At 41.0% G+C, this 24271-nt stretch overlaps 1 protein-coding gene across 1 annotated transcript in view; it reads right to left on the reverse strand.

The window, feature by feature from the left end:
• LOC117526584 (CD97 antigen-like) overlaps positions 1-20629 on the reverse strand; it is a 93562-nt gene extending 72933 nt beyond the window's left edge. The window contains 1 exon segment of the mRNA XM_034188642.1: positions 20374-20629. Coding sequence (XP_034044533.1) covers positions 20374-20404 — 31 coding nt within the window. The 5' untranslated portion in view covers positions 20405-20629.
• Between the last annotated feature and the right edge of the window lie 3642 nt (positions 20630-24271).

Genomic DNA, 24271 nt, shown 5'->3' on the forward strand with positions numbered 1-24271 from the left:
GGTTAGACACCATGTTTCTAAGATTTGTGGGGCCAAGTACAATAACTTCAGTTTTATCTGAGTTTAAAAGCAGGAAATTAGAGGTCATCCATGTCTTTATGGCTGTAAGACAATCCTGCAGTTTAGCTAATTGGTGTGTGTCCTCTGGCTTCATGGATAGATAAAGCTGGGTATCATCTGCGTAACAATGAAAATTTAAGCAATACCGTCTAATAATACTGCCTAAGGGAAGCATGTATAAAGTGAATAAAATTGGTCCTAGCACAGAACCTTGTGGAACTCCATAATTAACTTTAGTCTGTGACAAAGATTCCCCATTTACATGAACAAATTGTAATCTATTAGACAAATATGATTCAAACCACCGCAGCGCAGTGCCTTTAATACCTATGGCATGCTCTAATCTCTGTAATAAAATTTTATGGTCAACAGTATCAAAAGCAGCACTGAGGTCTAACAGAACAAGCACAGAGATGAGTCCACTGTCCGAGGCCATAAGAAGATCATTTGTAACCTTCACTAATGCTGTTTCTGTACTATGATGAATTCTAAAACCTGACTGAAACTCTTCAAATAGACCATTCCTCTGCAGATGATCAGTTAGCTGCTTTACAACTACCCTTTCAAGAATTTTGAGAGAAAAGGAAGGTTGGAGATTGGCCTATAATTAGCTAAGATAGCTGGGTCAAGTGATGGCTTTTTAAGTAATGGTTTAATTACTGCCACCTTAAAAGCCTGTGGTACATAGCCAACTACAAAGATAGATTGATCATATTTAAGATCGAAGCATTAAATAATGGTAGGGCTTCCTTGAGCAGCCTGGGTAGGAATGGGGTCTAATAAACATGTTGATGGTTTGGATGAAGTAACTAATGAAAATAACTCAGACAGAACAATTGGAGGAGAAAGAGTCTACCAAATACCGGCATCACTGAAAGCAGCCAAAGATAATGATACGTCTTTGGGATGGTTATGAGTAATTTTTTCTCTAATAGTTAAATTTTGTTAGCAAAGAAGTCATGAAGTCATTACTAGTTAAAGTTAATGGAATACTCAGCTCAATAGAGCTCTGACTCTTTGTCAGCCTGGCTACAGTGCTGAAAAGAAACCTGGGGTTGTTCTTATTTTCTTCAATTAGTGATGAGTAGAAAGATTGTCCTAGCTTTATGGAGGGCTTTTTTATAGAGCAACAGACTCTTTTTTCCAGGCTAAGTGAAGATCTTCTAAATTAGTGAGACGCCATTTCCTCTCCAACTTACGGGTTATCTGCTTTAAGCTACGAGTTTGAGAGTTATACCACGGAGTCAGGCACTTCTGATTTAAAGCTCTCTTTTTTAGAGGAGCTACAGCATCCAAAGTTGTCTTCAGTGAGGATGTAAAACTATTGACGAGATACTCTATCTCACTACAGAGTTTAGGTAGCTACTCTGCACTGTGTTGGTATATGGCATTAGAGAACATAAAGAAGGAATCATATCCTTAATCTAGTTACAGCGCTTTCTGAAAGACTTCTAGTGTAATGAAACTTATTCCCCACTGCTGGGTAGTCCATCAGAGTAATGTAAATGTTATTAAGAAATGATCAGACAGAAGGGAGTTTTCAGGGAATACTGTTAAGTCTTCTATTTCCATACCATAAGTCAGAACAAGATCTAAGATATGATTAAAGTGGTGGGTGGACTCATTTACTTTTTGAGCAAAGCCAATAGAGTCTAATAATAGATTAAATGCAGTGTGAGGCTGTCATTCTCAGCATCTGTGTGGATGTTAAAATCGCCCACTATAATTATCTTATCTGAGCTAAGCACTAAGTCAGACAAAAGGTCTGAAAATTCACAGAGAAACTCACAGTAACGACCAGGTGGACGATAGATAATAACAAATAAACCTGGTTTTTGGGACATCCAATTTGGATGGACAAGACTAGAGTCAAGCTTTCAAATGAATTAAAGCTCTGTCTGGGTTTTTGATTAATTAATAAGCTGGAATGGAAGATTATCTTCCATCTTCCAAAGAACCATTTATTGATTTATTTAGCTATTTTAATTATAAGTGTTCTAAACTTTTTTTTAACAGTAATCAGAAATTTTGAGGTAACAAACAACAACAAAAAAAACATTTCCAATGATTTTTCTTCAGAAAACTGCTCTATAAATGAGCAGTCCTGTCACACGTTAATGTTTTGTACAGATCAGTGGTTTCTGCAACAATCGGATTGGTCCCAATCCATTTTGTACAGATCAGAGGTTTCTGCCACGAGTCTTCCGTGTTTTGGCCTGACGTGTCATTCCTATTGGACAACACGAAGGTACATCACAGCTCAGCGTGTCGAAAGAACACCGGCTCTGTGTGGTATGCAGGAGATCACTTGACCGAGGGTCTATACGTTCAAATAATAATTAAAAAAATACTGTCATCACTCTTTACTCTTACTCAGTCAGTCTCTTACAACGGTGTAGCCTAAATACACGAGCTTTCCAGGAGCGCACCCAATTCATTACACACGCTCAGAGGCACGTCTCCTCCGGTGCGCACTTTTTGGGGGGGGGGGAGCAACCCCGCCCCCTGTGATAAACTTATCGCCCCCTTAATATTTTTTTTTCTGGCGCCGGGACTGCCTGGAGCGGTCCAGCCAGAGCCCAGAACTGAACCAGATTGAACATCTCTGGAGAGATCTGAAAATGGCTGTGCACCAAAGCTCCCATCTAACCTGATGGAGCTTGAGAGGTGCTGCAAAGACAAATGGGCAAAACTGCCCAAAGATAGGTGCACCAAGCTTGCGGCATCATATTCAAGAAGACTTGAAGCTGTAATTGTTGCCAAAGGTGGATCAACAAAGTATTGAGCAAAAGCTGTGAATACTTATGTACGTGTGATTTCTTAGTTTTATTTGGTTTTTTAACAAATTTGCAAAAATACAAAAAAACTTTTTCATGTTGTCATTATGGGGTGTTTCTGAGTAGAATTTGAGCAAAAAAATTAATTGACTCCTTTTGAAATAAGGGTGGTACATAAAAAATGTGGAAAAAGTGAAAGGACTGTGAATACTTTCTGCACGGTATGCGTTACTTTGAAATGTGGCTGGGCCATTGCTGCCCCTCTCTCTGCATGTTTGATGTATTTTTTTGTTTGCTTATTCAACAAATTTTGAAAATTATCCAAAATCCTGTTTGGCATTTGACATCCTGGTATTCTGAATATTGGTTCTTGAGGAACATAATCACAAATTTATTTAAATACATGTTCATAAACGACTGAAATGTAATAAAATGCAATAAATAAAATGAAATAACAGCATCAATAAAACTTTCAGAATGGAAATAAAGTCCTCTCAAAGTAAATATTTTGCTCTCAGTCATGAACTTTTAGGCTCCCTAAAAGTGACATTTCATTTTATCCTAAACAGCAACCGCTACAGTGGTGGAAAAGTTACAATTTAAATACACTGCGTGAAACATTCAAACATCCAGAAATATTCAGCTGCTTAATAAAAAGAGAAATAAGGGAAGTGCTTCAATTGGTAACACTCAAATAAAATAAATTCATAGAAATTAACAAGTACTATTTATGCCATCTTGCTAACTTAATTTGGGTAAACCTTAATTTATTTGAGTGTTACTATTTGGAGTAGTTTAATTAGACTTCTCTTTTTTTTCAGTTTCAAATTGTGGGATCTGGATGAGACAAAAATTAACCTCAGAGCAGAAATCCAAACCAGTCTACTTTGATTGTCATTTCTCAACAACCACAGGTATAAACACACCACACACACACAGTGTGATGTCATGGATCAACTTACTGAGAATAATAAGTTCCTTCTTCAGCACCATGTCAAAGGTCGGCAAATTCTTACACGGAATTTTAAGTCTAAAAAACAGTTTGTGTTGTTGTGAAGTAAAATTGAAAGAGAGAATAAATCAAGTTAAAAAAGTTGGTTTAGGTCCATTGAAAGGGCAAACAGCTAAAGTCAAAGTGTGGGGCAGGAAAACTAACAGTGATCCTCCGGCGGCTGTCTTCCTCTCTGACGGTCTCAGTCTAAACCCGCCTCACTCTACTTCGCGCTCCTCCCCTTTCTGCCTCCCTTTGTCTCCCCTCTCTCTTCTCTTTCTCCTTTCACTTATGTGTGGGTACTTGTTTCTAACATTTTGTCACTTTTTTCTGTCCTTTTCTTTCACTCTGTGGTGTTGTAAGTAAAGACATTTCCCACAGTGTCTCTGAATCAACGCCGTGTGTACATCTCCCCCAGCCGTTTATGCCCTTCTTTCATGAGCCCATCTAAGCTTCACGGGTTCTATTTCAGGAATTATTCAGAGCTCTCTCGTGAGACAGAGTGGGGGTTGGATGGAGACGATGAGCCCGTGACTAACCATCTCCAAACAGCTGCTGGAGTACTTGAGATTTGCCAGTAAGTAATCTAATATCTGTTCCCAATCTTTACAAACGCATACACACTGTCTCCGCCTATTTCCCCCCTGAAATGTTCCGCCTTTCACCCAAATCCAATAAGAAGAGTTCTGATGGTTTCTGCCCCCAACAAGCAAAACGAGCAAATACCCCGAAGGCAAGAGGGGGAGATCTTCAACCATTACCCACCAGTGAGATGTGGTCCAGACAAGAAGCCTGCAGACACACACAAACACAATTGTAATCTCGAATCATAAAATGATCGAAATTTCCACGGTTTCCTACGTAGAAAACGTGTGTTTACAAATTACATTAATGATCCCATCATCCGCGCAAACGGTGGGCTGTTAACCCCCAAAACATGAATCAGCTGCAAACCGTGAATTATCCACAAACCGTGAATTATCCACAAACCGTGAATATCCACAAACCGTGAATTGCAAAATGTGAATACTTAAAAAAATATATCTCCCGAAATGTGAAGGCACTTCAGGAAATTTGAATTTCTTACAATTTTGGGTATGTGCTTGGCTGAGCAGCCAAATGAAGTTACCATCTGTGAGATTATGACTGCGTGACTCTCACTTTCATTGCACCACAAGGGCTTCATGCCACCCCTCGTCTCGCACGTGCATTTAGATAGACCTCTTTCACATTTCCTATGAGTGGGTGAACCATCCAATGCTTGGTGAATTCTGCTTCATGATGAAAGGAAGAGTCGACATCGAAGGATCAAAAAGCAACATCGCTATGAACACTTGGCCACCACAAGCCAGTTATATCCCTGTGGTAACTTTTCTGACACCTCCTGCTTAAAACCCAAAAGTCAGACGGGTCGTGAGGGCCCCGCTTTCACAGTCTGTATTCATACTGAAAATCAAGATTAAGTGAGCTTTTGCCCTTCTGCTCCACGGAAGGTTTCTGTCCTCCTGAGCTCACTTTAGGACACCTGCGTTACTGTTTTGACAGGTGTACCACCCAGTCAAACTCCCCACCGTCCCCGGAGTGGGTCATGCCTAGCAGGCGGTGTCGCAGACCAAACAGTCCACCCCTAAAAATTGGTCTGCCTTTTGCATCTGCACTGTTTCGGACCACAGCAGCACGTCTGAGATGAGTCTCTTCACCCAAAGCAATCAAATGGATTAATGGTATTATTAACCATCAGTGATAAAGGTAAAAACCTCTTAAATCATTCTAAAATAACTTTTAAGAAGAAATGAGGCCATTTTAAGCAGAAACTCAACAAAATTCCATGATGCTTTGAAATGACCGATGTGCAGTGAACGCATCAGCTAGCAGCTCGTTTAGCCGCGGCACTATGATCACTTCCGTCGCCTTTTATGATGAAATAATGCTGAATTCATGTGGAAATGATTGTTGTCCAAAAACTTCAGATATATGGACATCAGGCAGTCTTTAGTGCCTTTTATGGCTATCTGACAGCAGTCTGTGTCATCTACATACGCTCTGGATGCGATCTGACAGGTGGGGACGATGCAGGCAGTCTGTGCTCTGACACTGCTGGCCACGCCTATTTTCCTCCCAACTACGTCCGATTATGGCAATATTTGCCATGTCGGGCATGGTTCTGGCAAATTCTTGCTATGTGTGACGGGGGCTTTACATTTGATAATTTGGTTACCATTGCCATTTACCAGCAAGCAAGAATATCTACAGTGGATTGTCTTTCATTTTCTCGACCAATACAGTGCAAGCGGTCACTTGTAATTTAGGATCAAAGTCAGACTTAGTTTTTTATTTAGTTTTTTCATATTTTGGCACTCTTTTATTCATGTATTTCACATTACCTGCTAATTCTACCTCACATTTTTCACATCAACTGTAACATGAACCTATTTTGCATTGATTAAAGCATAAGATTATTACAGTAGTGTACTTCAACTGACAGTGGGACTGTTTCCCCTGCACAGGTTTCAATTGTTGCCAAATATCTCCCCAGTCCTGGAGAGGTCTTGATGTCAAAGGACCAAAATATGTTAGGAAAATTACCTAGAAACTCTGTGACACAGACAACAAATGAGACACCAGAGGAAACAGGTTTCAGTTTTTAAGATCCTTTTCTTATTTAAAGCTTTAAAGGTAGTTGCCATACAGAGTGTAGGTCTGAAGACAAACACAAGTACATTCAGTTTTCATGCCACTTATATACAGTCCCAAGGTGTTCCAAGTCCAGTCAATGAAATCATTTGATAGTATAAGACAGTCACTCTCAAAGTCCATTCCAGTCATCATCATGCACTGATGAAACATTGTCTCACTGTTGGGAAAGTGTAGGAACACGGACCCACAACAGGGGCGCAAATGAACGGACAATGGAGGTAAGTCAAAATAACAAGCTTTACTGTTGTGAATGTGCACAACGTAATACAACCAATCACAGCAATGGACAACAGTCAATTCACAAAAGTGTCGTGTGGGCAGGCTCGAAGATAGGAGACGCCTCTCCAAGGTAAGACCGGAACCACACGGCTTCCTCCACCCAGGACCCCGGGAATACTGGAGCCACCAAGTCCCGAACTCCCAGGTGGCCACTGCCTCCGCGTGTCGGACCTGGTACTACTGCTGGCGAGGAACAAAGGACAGTTGATGGGGGCGCGTTTGCACCCAGGACTCCGAACAGCAGGGAAGTTACCTCCACCTCTCGTTGGAACAGTAATCCACAAACTAAGCACAAATCCAAAAAGAACACTCCGTAGCTTCGATACGTTACCTCTGGTAGAAATGATATCTCGGCAATGAGGTGGAGGTGCCGTCTGCTGATATACCCCACAGATGATTGCCGTCAGCTGTCTCAGGTGATGGGTGACAGCTGTCACCGTAGCTGCTCACGTGAGGCGGCGGCGCCCTCTGGTGCCTGGAGCCCGCACTCCAGGCAGGCGCCCTCTGGTGGTGGTGGGCCAGCAGTACCTCCTCTTCAGCGGCCCACACAACACTCACCTCATCATTCTTATCTGTGCTCTTCTTCCTCTTCCATGGCATTGCTCAATCAATACTAAGACAATTATAATGCTAAATATATTGACAGAGGTGATCGCCGGCCACTAGCCCTAAGCTTCACTAAATGACCCAGACTTTAGTTAAAGTTGAGGCCGCAACAGGCTCAGTTTCCTACTGAACTGAATTTAAAAGGGTAAAAAGCATAGTAACAAACTATGCCAGTATGCTAGCCATACGAAAGGGAAAATAAGTGTGTCTTAAGTCTGGACTTGAAAGTCTCTACAGAATCTGACTGTTTTATTGATGCAGGGAGATCATTCCACAGAACAGGGACATGATAAAGAAAGCTCTGTGACCCGGAGACTTTATTTTATTTTTATTACCCTAGGGACACAAAGTAGAATGCAGAGCCCGGGTCGGTATGTAGGGTTTAATTACGTCAGCTAAGTAGGGACATGCCAGTCCGTGAACAATTTCATAGGTAGTAGCAGAACCTTAAAATCTGATCTCACAGGGACAGTGAAGCCAATGAGAGATGCCGAATGGATGTAATGTGGTCAAACTTTCTGCTTCCTGTCAAAAGTCTGGCAGCAGCATTTGAACCAATTAGAGACCCCTAATGCTGAACTGCAGTAAACCAGAAATAGAACATTGCAGTAGTCCAATCTAGAGACAAACATATAAGGGTCTCAGCATCAGCCATAGACAGGATGGAATGAATCTTTCTATATTTCACAGGTGGAAAAAGCAGTCCTCATAATATTTAATGTGGAGGTCAAAGGACAATGTAGGATCAAAAATTACCCAAGGTTCCTCACTTTGTCAGTGTGATGTTTGACACACAAGCCTAGGATAAGCGTTAGCTGGTCAAATTGATGCCATGTCTCACTAGACCAAGATCCATCATTTTAGTCTTATCAGAGTTTAAAAGTAGGAACTGCTAGCCAGCCAGCTTTTCACTGATGCAAGGCAATCTTCTAAGGATTTTATGTGGATGAGATTACCAACAGTTATCGGTGTGTATAGAGAGTATCATCAGGATAGACACAAGGTAGTCCCAAAATGCTGCAATATGTGCCCAAGGGGTAATATAAAGGGAGAAAGCAGGGGCCTAAGACAGACCCCTGTGGAACACCAAATTTCATGTCACTAAGGTTAGGGTAGTGTTATTGTACAAAACACAGTGAGAACGACTGGTCAGGTATGAGTCAACCACGCAAGGGCATTCCCAGTAATTCCAAAAGATCTCCAGCCTATCAAATAGAATATGATGATCCACGGTATCAGATGCAGCACTAAGGTCTAACAGCCACAAAACCGTGAATTTGTTTCTCAGTTCAGTTAGCGAGAGGGTTTCTGTTGTGGGGGGTTGGTTTTGGAGTTCTTTTGTCATGTTGTCAGCAGACGTTTGGATGTTCCCCTGGTCACGGTGATTTTCTACTCTTGTGCCTTGTCATTGATTTTGGAGAAGTCTCCTCAGTCAGCATTAGGTTTCCCGGATTATCAGTCCCTTCTTGTAGAAGTGGATGGTGGTATGTTTATCATCTGGGTTTACATTCAGTGTCCATCATTCACTGAAACCACAATTCTGAACGGGAGTAGTGATCTTCTGTTGCGCAGCTGCCATGCCTGGGGTCATCGGTGTGGAAGATGAGGTTTGAAATGTTTCCTTTTGTACAGTCCGCAAATAGAGTCTCTGGCGTTCTTCAGAAGGTCGTACTTGTGTTTCTTCTTTGAAGCTTTGTTTTTGCTTTTTTTTTTTTTTTTTTGGTGCCCTGACACTTGCATGACTTTGATCCGTGACTTGTACGCACTTTGACGTGCACAAGAGTAAACTCCTCTCAAACCCGTTGTAAACTGTGTGCAGCTTCGTGCAAGTGCACAAAGAAAATTTTGAAATGTTCAAAATCTCCATCAGTCATTAATTACGTGAACTTCACGTGATCATTGCACAAAAAACACTACATGTGAGTGCAAGTGATTGCATTAGGTACCGCATCACAGCGCAGCTCATCTGATTGATTATAACAAGATGTTAAATCTATCATAACATACTTTACAGCTACTCATGAGAAGGAATTAACATGCAACTGTTTTCCCAAGTCATTACATAAAACATTACAAATAATTACCTTTTTAGATGTTCCAAATGCTTTCTCCACCTCATTAAGTGCATGAGAGAGAGAGAGAGAAAATAAAGCTGCTGCTGGAACGGTCCTCTGTGATTCTGGAAACGATATATGCATTTTCAACAGCCAACTCTGAGAAAAAAAATGATTCATCCGCTACAAAATAATTATTTTATAACGCCAATGCCTGCCACACACTGTGCACTGGATGCTGCTCTGTAAAATAATGATTTCCAAGCAGATTAATCATTTTCTCTGCAAATTGGCTGTTGAAAATGGCACTAATTGCTTCCTGAATCACAGATGACCACTCCAGCCGCAGCTGTACTCACTGAAAATGTGGAGAAGCATTTGCAGCCGTCTACAAAGGTAATTATTTGTCATGTTTACATTGTCATGTCTTGGTAAAACAGATGCATGTTCTTTCCTTCTTGTGTGCAGCTGTCAAAGTATGTTTATGATAGATTTAACATCTCGTTAAAATCGTTCAGACGAGCTGAGCTCTCATGCTGCGCTGACGCAACCACTCACACTGTTCACTTGTTCTTACTCCACTTGATGAGCTGCCGCCAGTGTTGACAAGTAGATCGTGCCATGTTGCACAACATTTATCATGAAAGATTTTTTGAACATTTCAAATTCTCTTTGCACAATTGCACGTGCCGCAACCCACCCTCTCAAATCAGTCTACACTTGTTAATGAGTTTACTCTCCTGCACGACACAGGGCGTGCATGTGCGTGCATCAAAGTCATGCAAGTGTTAGGAGGCCTTTACTGTTCTGGCCTCTGTGTGGGGGTGTGTGGGAGGAAGGTCGAGCTGTTTGCATGTGCATCCGGGAGGCTGAGGTGCTCTGCATCATCCGTTGTTCAGGTTTCGCACCTCGCTTCTTTGCAAATCAGGGTTACAGAGGTTGCGTTGAACTGATAAGGTTTGTGTCCAGGTCTTATTTTAGCATTACTGTCTAAGTTTTTAAAGATTTTGATATTGACTCCTCCGGGTGGCTCCGGTTTCCTCCCACATCCAAAGACATGCGGGTTAGGTGGATTGGAGTCTTTAAATTGTCCGTAAGTGTGTGTATGTCTGTGCTTGTTTGTCTGTTTGTGGCCCTGCGACAGACTAGCGTCCTGTTCTGGGTGTACGCCACCTCGCGCTCTATGACTGCTGGGATAGGCTCCAGCCCCCCGCGACCCTAATTGGACTACGCAGTAGAAGATGAATGAAGAATGAATATTTGACTCATTATATGCAAATTCACTACTGTCCAGTTCCAGTAAAGAATACTTACTCAGGTTCACGCTATTTCCAGATGTTGGTTTGTTTCTCTAGTGGGGAAATAATCCTTGGGTTAGTCCTTGTTTGAAACTATCCCTGATTTGTCCAAAAAGGTTTTTAACTCCTTATTTGGTTGTATATTGTAGTCCTCTTGTTTGTTCACTTGAAGGTAGTTTTTTGTAGTTTTAGCAAAAAATTTCAGGAGCTCAGGGGGTCATGAACTCTCTCAGGGAGCTCTCTGTCTCTCTCTCTCTCTCTGTCGCTCTCTCTCGCTTCGTCTCTCTCTCTCTCTCTCTCTCTCTCTGTCTTTCCCTGTCTCTCTCTCTCTTTGAGGATGTACATGATCAGTATGATTTCATGCTTTGACAGTGAACTCGGCTCCAAAGCTTCCAACAGCAGCAGAAAAGCAGTTCTGCATCTGTATTTTTACACTTCATCTTTCATCTCTGCTACTCCAGGAAACATCTGACCGAGATTGACCTGTGTGTCACCCATCTGTCACAGTTTGTCTCTTTCTTGCTTCCTCTGACAACAGTTTTTTGTTTGTTTTTGTTTTGTTTTTTTTTTTTTGTTTTTCACTGGCTTTGTCATGATTAAGAATATAGTCAATGGCTTGTTCTTATAGCTGATACTTGCTGGTACCTTGACAGGGGAGCGCATAGGTGGTGTTGTAGTGACATAAAGCAGTTTGTGTTTCTCATGAGACCAGAGACTCTCGTTCACACAACTCTGGGTTGGTTTCTCTTTTCACTGGTGGAGGAGAGAGTCCCCATTCTCCCCAAAACAAGTCATTTAACCATCAGAATTACTCCCAAACTGTAAAATGTAGGTCAAAAAGTTACAACCCCAATTCCAATGAAGTTGGGACATTGTGTAAAATGTAAACAAAAACAGAATACAATGATTTGCAAATCATCTTCAACCTATATTCAGTTGAATACACCACAAACACAAGATATTTAATGTTCAAACTGATAGACTTTTTGGTTTTTGTGCAAATATTTGCTCATTTTGAAATGGATGCCTGCAACCATTTCAAAAAAGTTGGGACAGGGCAACAAAAGACTGGGAAAGTTTGTGAATGCTCAAAGAACACCTAATTGGAAACAGGTGAGTGTCATCATCATCGGCCTCCCTCCGTCTGAGCAGTCGATGGCACACGCCCCCTCCTGCAGCAGGTTCTCCAGTGACTGTACAGTCCAATTCTTGAGTGGCAATCCTTGCTGCAGCCCTCACAGATAAACGTCTGAGTATGCTGAGCTGTTGTATTTTTTGCTTTTCTCTCTTTTCCTGTTGTGATCCTCCTCCGCCCTTCTCACCCCGGTTTTGATGGTGGACCTCCACAAGGTGCGGTTTAGGGCGATGTTCTCCTAAGACTCAATGAGTGTCATGATTGGGTATAAAAGGAGCATCCCCAAAAGGCTCAGCCATTCAGAAGCAAAGATGGAGTGAGGATCACCACTTTGTGAACAAATGCGTGAAAAAAAGTCCAACAGTTTAAGAGCAATGTTTCTCAATGTTCAATTACAAGGGTTGTAGGGATTCCATCATCTGCAGTCCATATATAATCAGAAGATTCAGAGAATCTGGAGAACTTTCTACACGTAAGCGGGAAGGCCGAAACCAACATTGAATTCCCATGACGTTCGATCCCTCAGGCAGCACTGCATTAAAAACCAACATCCTTGTGTCAAGGATCTTACCGCGTGGGCTCAAGAACACTTCAGAAAACCACTGTCATTAACGCAGTTTGTCACTACATCTACAAGTACAAGTTAAAACTCTACCATGCAAAGCAAAAGCCATACATCAACAACATCTCTGGATGTTGTTGAAGTATGGCTTTTGAACTTGCGCTAGTAACAATCTGGATGGTCTTTTTCCTGTTTTGCACAATTTGAAATGTGGACTCATCAGACCACAGATGCAAAGTGGAAAAGTGTGCTGTGGTCTGATGAGTCCACATTTCAAATTGGTCTGATGAGTCCACATTTCAAATTGTGCAAAACAGGAAAAAGACCGTCCAGATTGTTACTAGCGCAAAGTTCAAAAGCCAGCATCTGTGATGGTATGGAGGTGTGTTAGTGCCCATGGCATGGGCAACTTAACACATCTGTGATGGCACCATCAATGCTGAAAGGTACATCCAGGTTTTGGAGCAGCACATGCTGCCATCCAAGCAACGTCTTTTTCAGGGACGTCCCTGCTTATTTCAGCAAGACAATGCCAAGCCACATTCTGCACGTGTTACAACAGCATGGCTTCGAAGTAAAAGAATGCAGGTACTAGACTGGCCTGCCTGAAGTCCAGACCTGTCGCCAATTGAAAATGTGTGGCGCATTATGAACGCAAAATACTACAACGGAGACCCCGGACTGTTGAACAACTGAAGTTGTACATCAAACAAGAATGGGAAAGAATTCCACCTACAAAGCTTCAACAATTAGTGTCCTTAGTTTCCAAATGCTTATTGAGTGTTGTTAGAAGGAAAGGTGCTGTAACAAGATGGTAAACATACCACTGTCCCAGCTTCTTTGAAACATGTTGCAGGCATCCATTTCAAAATGAGCAAATATTGCACAAAAACAATAAATTTTTATCAATTTGAACATTAAATATCTTGTCTTTGTGGTGTATTCAATTGAATAGGTTGAACAGAATTTGCAAATCACTGTATCATTTTTTTTTACATTTTCACAACATCCCAACTTCATTGGAATTGGGTTGTACCTAGTACCCCTTTAAGCTACCCAAAAAGGTATGTGGCTGACCTGGTTTGAGCAATTGATTTCTGTGGTTTACTTAGTTCTGCATGTCTTCCCTGTACAGGAAGACAAAAAGAAGTATAGATAGAGTTTTAGTGAAGTTGCAACAGTAAGACACAAAAAATAACAGCATGCAGAAATAGACAGAAACCCAGACTAAAAAAGATTTTAGGTTCTTTATTTGGCCATTTGCATTCTAACAAACTTGGATTTTTTTTTTTTTTTTTTTTTTTTTTTGACTTACAGCTGCATGCAAGAACCACTGCAAAGAAATACAGTTGTATACAAAGTTTGGCACCCCTGATAATTTTCATGATTTTCCTTTATAAATCATTGGTTTTCTGGATAAGAAATTTCAGTTAAATATATCATATAGCAGATGAATACACTGATATTTGAGAAGTGAAATGAAGTTTCTAGTATTTACAGAAAGTGTGCAATAATTATTTAAACAAAATTAGGCAGGTGCATAAATTTGGGCAGCCTTGTCATTTCACTGATTTGAATACATTTTGCACTAATTATTGGAACACAAAATTGGTTTGGTAAGCTCACTGACCTTTGACTTCCTTACACAGGTGAATCCAATCATGAAAAGGGTATTTCAGGTGGCCATTTGCAAATGTTTCTCATCTTTGCATCTCTTCTAATGAGTGGCAACATGGAAGCCTCTAAACAACTCTCAAATGACATGAAACAAAGATTGTTCAACATCATGGTTTAGGGGAAGGATACAAAATGCTATCTCAGAGATTCAGCTGTCAGTTTCCACTGTGAGGAACATAGTGAGGAAATGGAAGACCACAGGCACAGTACTAGTTAAGGCTGAAAGTGGCAGGCCAAGAAAAATCTTAGATAAGATGAAGCAAAGGATAGTGAGAACAGTCATAGTCATCCCACAGACCTGCTCCAAAGACCTACAACATGATCTTGCTGCAGATAGTGTCTCTGTGCTTTGTTCAACTATACAGCGCACTTTGCACAAGGAGACACTGTATGATGCTGTAACGCAGAGGAAGCCTTTTCTGCATACACACCACAAACAGAGTTGCTTGAGGTATGCTAAAGCACATTTGGACAAGCCAGCTTCATTTCGGAATAAGGTGCTGTGGACAGATGGAACTAAAATTGAGTTATTTGGGCATAACAAAGGGCGTTATGCGTGGCTGAAAAGAACACAGCATTCCAAGAAAAATGCTTGCTACCTGCAGTAAAATTTGAAGCTGTGGGGATGTGTGCCCAGTGCAGGTATTGGGAATCTTGTTAAAGTTGAGGGTCACATGGATTCCAGTCAATATCAGCAGATTCTTGAGAACAGTGTTCATGAATCAATGACAAAGTTGAAGTTGCGCTAGGGCTGGATCTTTCAACAAGAAAAAGACCCTAAACATTGCTCAAAATCTATTAAGGCATTCATGCAGGTTACAAGTACAACGTTCTGGAATGGCCATCTCAAGTCACCAGACCTGAATATATTGAAAATCTGTGGTGTGATTTTAAGTGGGCTGTCCATGCTTGGAAACCAACAACCTGAGAAGAAAAGGCTGTTATTTTTGCCAAAGGAGGATCTACTAAATATTGATGTATTTTACCAAATTTATGCACCTGCCTAATTTTGTTTAAAGAATTATTGCATACTTTGTAAAGCCTATAAACTTCATTATACTTCTCAAATATCATTGTGTTGGTCTGCTATATGATATATTTAACTGAAATTGCTGATCTAAACAACCAATGATTTATAAAGGAAAGTCATGGAAATCATCAGGGGAGCCCAAACGTTTACATACAACTGTAAACTTCATAAAGAAGAGTCCTACATACTGGACAATGGAAACAGAACAAGAAAACAATACAACTAGAATTTGAAAATAAGTGTCCAGCGTTTTTGATTTTTGTTGGCGGTGTGAAGCCACAAACATACAGTTTATAGTTTTACTGGACAAACCCTGACATGACACCCATACGTTTCTACAGAGCAGTTTTATAGTTGAAAATGGAGTTCTGGGTGTTGCTATCTTGGCAGTGTTTACTTTGCCTAAGTCCCAGCCAATCCATAAATGGATAACGAGTCACTGAACAAGTAAAGCTGACATGCTAACCTTAATTTGGGTGTGTTATTAAGCATATTTTTGGGGACTGGGAAGCGGTTTTTCATGACGGGTGGCTTGGGTGTGGGTTTTAAATATTGAGAACCAGGAAAAAGACATGCTGTGGAGGGGAGCAGAGATCGATCACTAATGATTAAATGCAGAGTGGTGCATACAGAGCAAAAAGAGAAAGAAACAGTGCATCATGGGAACCCCCCAGCAGTCTAACGTCTATAGCAGCATAACTAAGGGATGGTTCCAGGGTCACCTGATCCAGCCCTAACTATAAGCTTTAGCAAAAAGGAAAGTTTTAAGCCTAATCTTAAAAGTAGAGAGGGTGTCTGTCTCCCTGATCTGAAATTGGGAGCTGGTTCCACAGGAGAGGAGCCTGAAAGCTGAAGGCTCGGCCTCCCATTCTACTCTTACAAACCCTAGGAACTACAAGTAGCCTGCAGTCTGAGAGCGAAGCGCTCTATTGGGGTGATGGTACTACCAGGTCCCTAAGATAAAGATTGGCCTGAATATTCAAAACCTTATAAGTAAGAAGAAGAATTTTAAATTCTATTCTAGAATTACAGAAGCCAATGAAGAGAGGCCAATATGTGAGATATGCTCTCTCCTTCTAGTCCCCGTCAGTACTCTAGCTGGCAGCATTTTGAATTAACGGAAGGCTTTTAGGGAACTTTTAGGACCAACCTGATGATTAATGAATAATAATAATAAACTATGAATTACAATAGTCCAGCCTAGAGGAAATAAATGCATGAATTAGTTTTTCAGCATCACTCTGAGACAGACCTTTCTGATTTTAGAGATATTGCATAAATGCAAAAAAGTAGTCCTACATATTTGTTTAATATGCGCTTTGAATGACATATCCTGATCAAAAATGACTCCAAGATTTCTCACAGTATTACTAGAGGTCAGGGTAATTACATCCAGAGTAAGGATTCTGGTTAGACACCATGTTTCTAAGATTTGTGGGGCCAAGTACAATAACTTCAGTTTTATCTGAGTTTAAAAGCAGGAAATTAGAGGTCATCCATGTCTTTATGGCTGTAAGACAATCCTGCAGTTTAGCTAATTGGTGTGTGTCCTCTGGCTTCATGGATAGATAAAGCTGGGGTATCATCTGCGTAACAATGAAAATTAAGCAATACCGTCTAATAATACTGCCTAAGGGAAGCATGTATAAAGTGAATAAAATGGGTCCTAGCACAGAACCTTGTGGAACTCCATAATTAACTTTAGTCTGTGACAAAGATTCCCCATTTACATGAACAAATTGTAATCTATTAGACAAATATGATTCAAACCACCGCAGCGCAGTGCCTTTATACCTATGGCATGCTCTAATCTCTGTAATAAAATTTTATGGTCAACAGTATCAAAAGCAGCACTGAGGTCTAACAGAACAAGCACAGAGATGAGTCCACTGTCCGAGGCCATAAGAAGATCATTTGTAACCTTCACTAATGCTGTTTCTGTACTATGATGAATTCTAAAAACCTGACTGAACTCTTCAAATAGACCATTCCTCTGCAGATGATCAGTTAGCTGCTTTACAACTACCCTTTCAAGAATTTTGAGAGAAAAGGAAGGTTGGAGATTGGCCTATAATTAGCTAAGATAGCTGGGTGAGTGATGGCTTTTTAAGTAATGGTTTAATTACTGCCACCTTAAAAGCCTGTGGTACATAGCCAACTAACAAAGATAGATTGATCATATTTAAGATCGAAGCATTAAATAATGGTAGGGCTTCCTTGAGCAGCCTGGTAGGAATGGGGTCTAATAACATGTTGATGGTTTGGGATGAAGTAACTAATGAAAATACTCAGACAGAACAATTGGAGAGAAAGAGTCTAACCAAATACCGGCATCACTGAAAGCAGCCAAAGATAATGATACGTCTTTGGGATGGTTATGAGTAATTTTTTCTCTAATAGTTAAAATTTTGTTAGCAAAGAAAGTCATGAAGTCATTACTAGTTAAAGTTAATGGAATACTCAGCTCAATAGAGCTCTGACTCTTTGTCAGCCTGGCTACAGTGCTGAAAAGAAAACCTGGGGTTGTTCTTATTTTCTTCAATTAGTGATGAGTAGAAAGATGTCCTAGCTTTATGGAGGGCTTTTTTATAGAGCAACAGACTCTTTTTCCAGGCTAAGTGAAGATCTTCTAAATTAGTGAGACGCCATTTCCTCTCCAACTTACGGGTTATCTGCTTTAAGCTACGAGTTTGAGAGTTATACCACGGAGTCAGGCACTTCTGATTTAAAGCTCTCTTTTTTAGAGGAGCTACAGCATCCAAGTTGTCTTCAGTGAGGATGTAAAACTATTGACGAGATACTCTATCTCACTTACAGAGTTTAGGTAGCTACTCTGCACTGTGTTGGTATATGGCATTAGAGAACATAAAGAAGGAATCATATCCTTAAATCTAGTTACAGCGCTTTCTGAAAGACTTCTAGTGTAATGAAAACTTATTCCCCACTGCTGGGTAGTCCATCAGAGTAAATGTAAATGTTATTAAGAAATGATCAGACAGAAGGGAGTTTTCAGGGAATACTGTTAAGTCTTCTATTTCCATACCATAAGTCAGAACAAGATCTAAGATATGATTAAAGTGGTGGGTGGACTCATTTACTTTTTGAGCAAAGCCAATAGAGTCTAATAATAGATTAAATGCAGTGTTGAGGCTGTCATTCTCAGCATCTGTGTGGATGTTAAAATCGCCCACTATAATTATCTTATCTGAGCTAAGCACTAAGTCAGACAAAAGGTCTGAAAATTCACAGAGAAACTCACAGTAACGACCAGGTGGACGATAGATAATAACAAATAAACCTGGTTTTTGGACATCCAATTTGGAATGGACAAGACTAGAGTCAAGCTTTCAAATGAATTAAAGCTCTGTCTGGGTTTTGATTAATTAATAAGCTGGAATGGAAGATAATCTTCCATTTTCCAAAGAACCATTTATTGATTTATTTAGCTATTTTAATTATAAGTGTTCTAAACTTTTTTTAACAGTAATCAGAAATTTTGAGGTAACAAACAACAACAAAAAAAACATTTCCAATGATTTTTCTTCAGAAAACTGCTCTATAAATGAGCAGTCCTGTCACACGTTAATGTTTTGTACAGATCAGTGGTTTCTGCAACAATCGGATTGGTCCAATCCATTTTGTACAGATCAGAGGTTTCTTCTGCCACGAGTCTTCCGTGTTTTGGCCTGACGTGTCATTCCTATTGGACAACACGAAGGTACATCACAGCTCAGCGTGTCGAAAGAACACCGGCTCTGTGTGGTATGCAGGAGATCACTTGACCGAGGGTCTATACGTTCAAATAATAATTAAAAAAAATACTGTCATCACTCTTTACTCTTACTCAGTCAGTCTCTTACAACGGTGTAGCCTAAATACACGAGCTTTCCAGGAGCGCACCCAATTCATTACACACGCTCAGAGGCACGTCTCCTCCGGTGCGCACTTTTTGGGGGGGGGGAGCAACCCCGCCCCCTGTGATAAACTTATCGCCCCCTTAATATTTTTTTTCTGGCGCCGGGACTGCCTGGAGCGGTCCAGCCAGAGCCCAGACCTGAACCAGATTGAACATCTCTGGAGAGATCTGAAAATGGCTGTGCACCAAAGCTCCCATCTAACCTGATGGAGCTTGAGAGGTGCTGCAAAGACAAATGGGCAAAACTGCCCAAAGATAGGTGCACCAAGCTTGCGGCATCATATTCAAGAAGACTTGAAGCTGTAATTGTTGCCAAAGGTGGATCAACAAAGTATTGAGCAAAAGCTGTGAATACTTATGTACGTGTGATTTCTTAGTTTTATTTGGTTTTTTAACAAATTTGCAAAAATACAAAAAAAACTTTTTCATGTTGTCATTATGGGGTGTTCTGAGTAGAATTTTGAGCAAAAAAATTAATTGACTCCATTTTGAAATAAGGGTGTAACATAAAAAATGTGGAAAAAGTGAAGGACTGTGAATACTTTCTGCACGGTATGCGTTACTTTGAAATGTGGCTGGGCCATTGCTGCCCTCTCTATGCATGTTTGATGTATTTTTTTGTTTGCTTATTCAACAAATTTTGAAAATTATCCAAAATCCTGTTTTGCATTTGACATCCTGGTATTCTGAATATTGGTTCTTGAGGAACAATAATCACAAATTTATTTAAATACATGTTCATAAAAGACTGAAATGTAATAAAATGCAATAAATAAAATGAAATAACAGCATCAATAAAACTTTCAGAATGGAAATAAAGTCCTCTCAAAGTAAATATTTTGCTCTCAGTCATGAACTTTTAGGCTCCCTAAAAGTGACATTTCATTTTATCCTAAACAGCAACCGCTACAGTGGTGGAAAAGTTACAAATTTAAATACACTGAGTGAAACATTCAAACATCCAGAAATATTCAGCTGCTTAATAAAAAGAGAAATAAGGGAAGTGCTTCAATTGGTAACACTCAAATAAAATAAATTCATAGAAATTAACAAGTACTATTTATGCCATCTTGCTAACTTAATTTGGGTAAACTTAATTTATTTGAGTGTTACTATTTGAAGTAGTTTAATTAGACTTCTCTTTTTTTCAGTTTCAAATTGTGGGATCTGGATGAGACAAAAATTAACCTCAGAGCAGAAATCCAAACCAGTCTACTTTGATTGTCATTTCTCAACAACCACAGGTATAAACACACACACACACACAGTGTGATGTCATGGATCAACTTACTGAGAATAATAAGTTCCTTCTTCAGCACCATGTCAAAGGTCGGCAAATTCTTACACGGAATTTTAAAGTCTAAAAAACAGTTTGTGTTGTTGTGAAGTAAAATTGAAAGAGAGAATAAATCAAGTTAAAAAAGTTGGTTTAGGTCCATTGAAAGGCAAACAGCTAAAGTCAAAGTGTGGGGCAGGAAAACTAACAGTGATCCTCCGGCGGCTGTCTTCCTCTCTGACGGTCTCAGTCTAAACCCGCCTCACTCTACTTCGCGCTCCTCCCCTTTCTGCCTCCCTTTGTCTCCCCTCTCTCTTCTCTTTCTCCTTTCACTTATGTGTGGGTACTTGTTTCTAACATTTGTCACTTTTTCTTGTCCTTTTCTTTCACTCTGTGGTGTTGTAAGTAAAGACATTTCCCACAGTGTCTCTGAATCACGCCGTGTGTACATCTCCCCCCAGCCGTTTATGCCTTCTTTCATGAGCCCATCTAAGCTTCACGGGTTCTATTTCAGGAATTATTCAGAGCTCTCTCGTGAGACAGAGTGGGGGTTGGATGGAGACGATGAGCCCGTGACTAACCATCTCCAAACAGCTGCTGGAGTACTTGAGATTTGCCAGTAAGTAATCTAATATCTGTTCCCAATCTTTACAAAACGCCTACACACTGTCTCCGCCTATTTCCCCCCTGAAATGTTCCGCCTTTCACCCAAATCCAATAAGAAGAGTTCTGATGGTTTCTGCCCCCAAACAGCAAACGAGCAAATACCCCGAAGGCAGAGGGGGAGAATCTTCAACCATTACACACCAGTGAGATGTGGTCCAGACAAAGAAGCCTGCAGACACACACAAACACAATTGTAATCTCGAATCATAAAATGATCGAAATTTCCACGGTTTCCTACGTAGAAAACGTGTGTTTACAAATTACATTAATGATCCCATCATCCGCGCAACGGTGGGCTGTTAACCCCCAAAACATGAATCAGCTGCAAACCGTGAATTATCCACAAACCGTGAATTATCCACAAACCGTGAATTATCCACAAACCGTGAATTGCAAAATGTGAATACTTAAAAAAATATATCTCCCGAAATGTGAAGGCACTTTCAGGAAAATTTGAATTTCTTCACAATTTTGGGTATGTGCTTGGCTGAGCAGCCAAATGAAGTTACCATCTGTGAGATTATGACTGCGTGACTCTCACTTTCATTGCACCACAGGGCTTCATGCCACCCCTCGTCTCGCACGTGCATTTAGATAGACTCTTTCACATTTCCTATGAGTGGGTGAACAATCCAATGCTTGGTGAATTCTGCTTCATGATGAAAGGAAGAGTCGACATCGAAGGATCAAAAAGCAACATCGCTATGAACACTTGGCCACCACAAGCCAGTTATCCCTGTGGTAACTTTTCTGACACCTCCTGCTTAAAACCCAAAAAGTCAGACGGGTCGTGAGGCCCCGCTTTCACAGTCTGTATTCATACTGAAAATCAAGATTAAGTGAGCTTTTGCCCTTCTGCTCCACGGAAGGTTTCTGTCCTCCCTGAGCTCACTTTAGGACACCTGCGTTACTGTTTTGACAGGTGTACCACCCCAGTCAAACTCCCCACCGTCCCCGGAGTGGGTCATGCCTAGCAGGGCCGGTGTCGCAGACCAAACAGTCCACCCCTAAAAATTGGTCTGCCTTTTGCATCTGCACATGTTTCGGACCACAGCAGCACGTCTGAGATGGAGTCTCTTCACCCAAAGCAATCAAATGGATTAATGGTATTATTAACCATCAGATGATAAAGGTAAAACCTCTTAAATCATTCTAAAATAACTTTTAAGAAGAAATGAGGCCATTTTAAGCAGAAACTCAACAAAATTCCATGATGCTTTGAAATGACCGATGTGCAGTGAACGCATCAGCTAGCAGCTCGTTTAGCCGCGGCACTCTGATCACTTCCGTCGCCTTTTATGATGAAATAATGCTGAATTCATGTGGAAATGATTGTTGTCCAAAAACTTCAGATATATGGACATCAGGCAGTCTTTAGTGCCTTTTATGGCTATCTGACAGCAGTCTGTGTCATCTACATACGCTCTGGATGCGATCTGACAGGTGGGGACGAGGCAGGCAGTCTGTGCTCTGACACTGCTGGCCACGCCTATTTTCCTCCCAACTACGTCCGATTATGGCAATATTTGCCATGTCGGGCATGGTTCTGGCAAATTCTTGCTATGTGTGACGGGGGCTTTACATTTGATAATTTGGTTACATTGCCATTTACCAGCAAGCAAGAATATCTACAGTGGATTGTCTTTCATTTTCTCGACCAATACAGTGCAAGCGGTCACTTGTAATTTAGGATCAAAGTCAGACTTAGTTTTTTATTTAGTTTTTTCATATTTTGGCACTCTTTTATTCATGTATTTCACATTACCTGCTAATTCTACCTCACATTTTTCACATCAACTGTAACATGAACCTATTTTGCATTGATTAAAGCATAAGATTATTACAGTAGTGTACTTCAACTGACAGTGGGACTGTTTCCCCTGCACAGGTTTCAATTTGTTGCCAAATATCTCCCCAGTCCTGGAGAGGTCTTGATGTCAAAGGACCAAAATATGTTAGGAAAATTACCTAGAAACTCTGTGACACAGACAACAAATGAGACACCAGAGGAAACAGGTTTCAGTTTTTAAGATCCTTTTCTTATTTAAAGCTTTAAAGGTAGTTGCCATACAGAGTGTAGGTCTGAAGACAAACACAAGTACATTCAGTTTTCATGCCACTTATATACAGTCCCAAGGTGTTCCAAAGTCCAGTCAATGAAATCATTTGATAGTATAAGACAGTCACTCTCAAAGTCCATTCCAGTCATCAATCATGCACTGATGAAACATTGTCTCACTGTTGGGAAAGTGTAGGAACACGGACCCACAACAGGGGGCGCAAATGAACGGACAATGGAGTAAGTCAAAATAACAAGCTTTACTGTTGTGAATGTGCACAACGAATACAACCAATCACAGCAATGGACAACAGTCAATTCACAAAAGTGTCGTGTGGGCAGGCTCGAAGATAGGAGACGCCTCTCCAAGGTAAGACCGGAACCACACGGCTTCCTCCACCACAGGACCCCGGGAATACTGGAGCCACCAAGTCCCGAACTCCCAGGTGGCCACTGCCTCCGCGTGTCGGACCTGGTACTGCTGGCGAGGAACAAAGGACAGTTAGATGGGGGCGCGTTTGCACCCAGGACTCCGAACAGCAGGGAAGTTACCTCCACCTCTCGTTGGAACAGTAATCCACAAACTAAGCACAAATCCAAAAAGATACACTCCGTAGCTTCGATACGTTACCTCTCTGGTAGAAATGATATCTCGGCAATGAGGTGGAGGTGCCGTCCTGCTGATATACCCCACAGATGATTGCCGTCAGCTGTCTCAGGTGATGGGTGACAGCTGTCACCGTAGCTGCTCACGTGAGGCGGCGGCGCCCTCTGGTGCCTGGAGCCCGCACTCCAGGCAGGGCGCCCTCTGGTGGTGGTGGGCCAGCAGTACCTCCTCTTCAGCGGCCCACACAACACTCACCTCATCATTCTTATCTGTGCTCTTCTTCCTCTTCCATGGCATTGCTCAATCAATTACTAAGACAATTATAATGCTAAATATATTTGACAGAGGTGATCGCCGGCCACTAGCCCTAAGCTTCACTAAATGACCCAGACTTTAGTTAAAGTTGAGGCCGCAACAGGCTCAGTTTCCTACTGAACTGAATTTAAAAGGGTAAAAAGCATAGTAACAAACTATGCCAGTATGCTAGCCATACGAAAGGGAAAATAAGTGTGTCTTAAGTCTGGACTTGAAAGTCTCTACAGAATCTGACTGTTTTATTGATGCAGGGAGATCATTCCACA

The sequence above is a fragment of the Thalassophryne amazonica genome, chromosome 15 (genome assembly GCF_902500255.1).
Source record: "Thalassophryne amazonica chromosome 15, fThaAma1.1, whole genome shotgun sequence".
NCBI classification, from domain to species: domain Eukaryota; kingdom Metazoa; phylum Chordata; class Actinopteri; order Batrachoidiformes; family Batrachoididae; genus Thalassophryne; species Thalassophryne amazonica.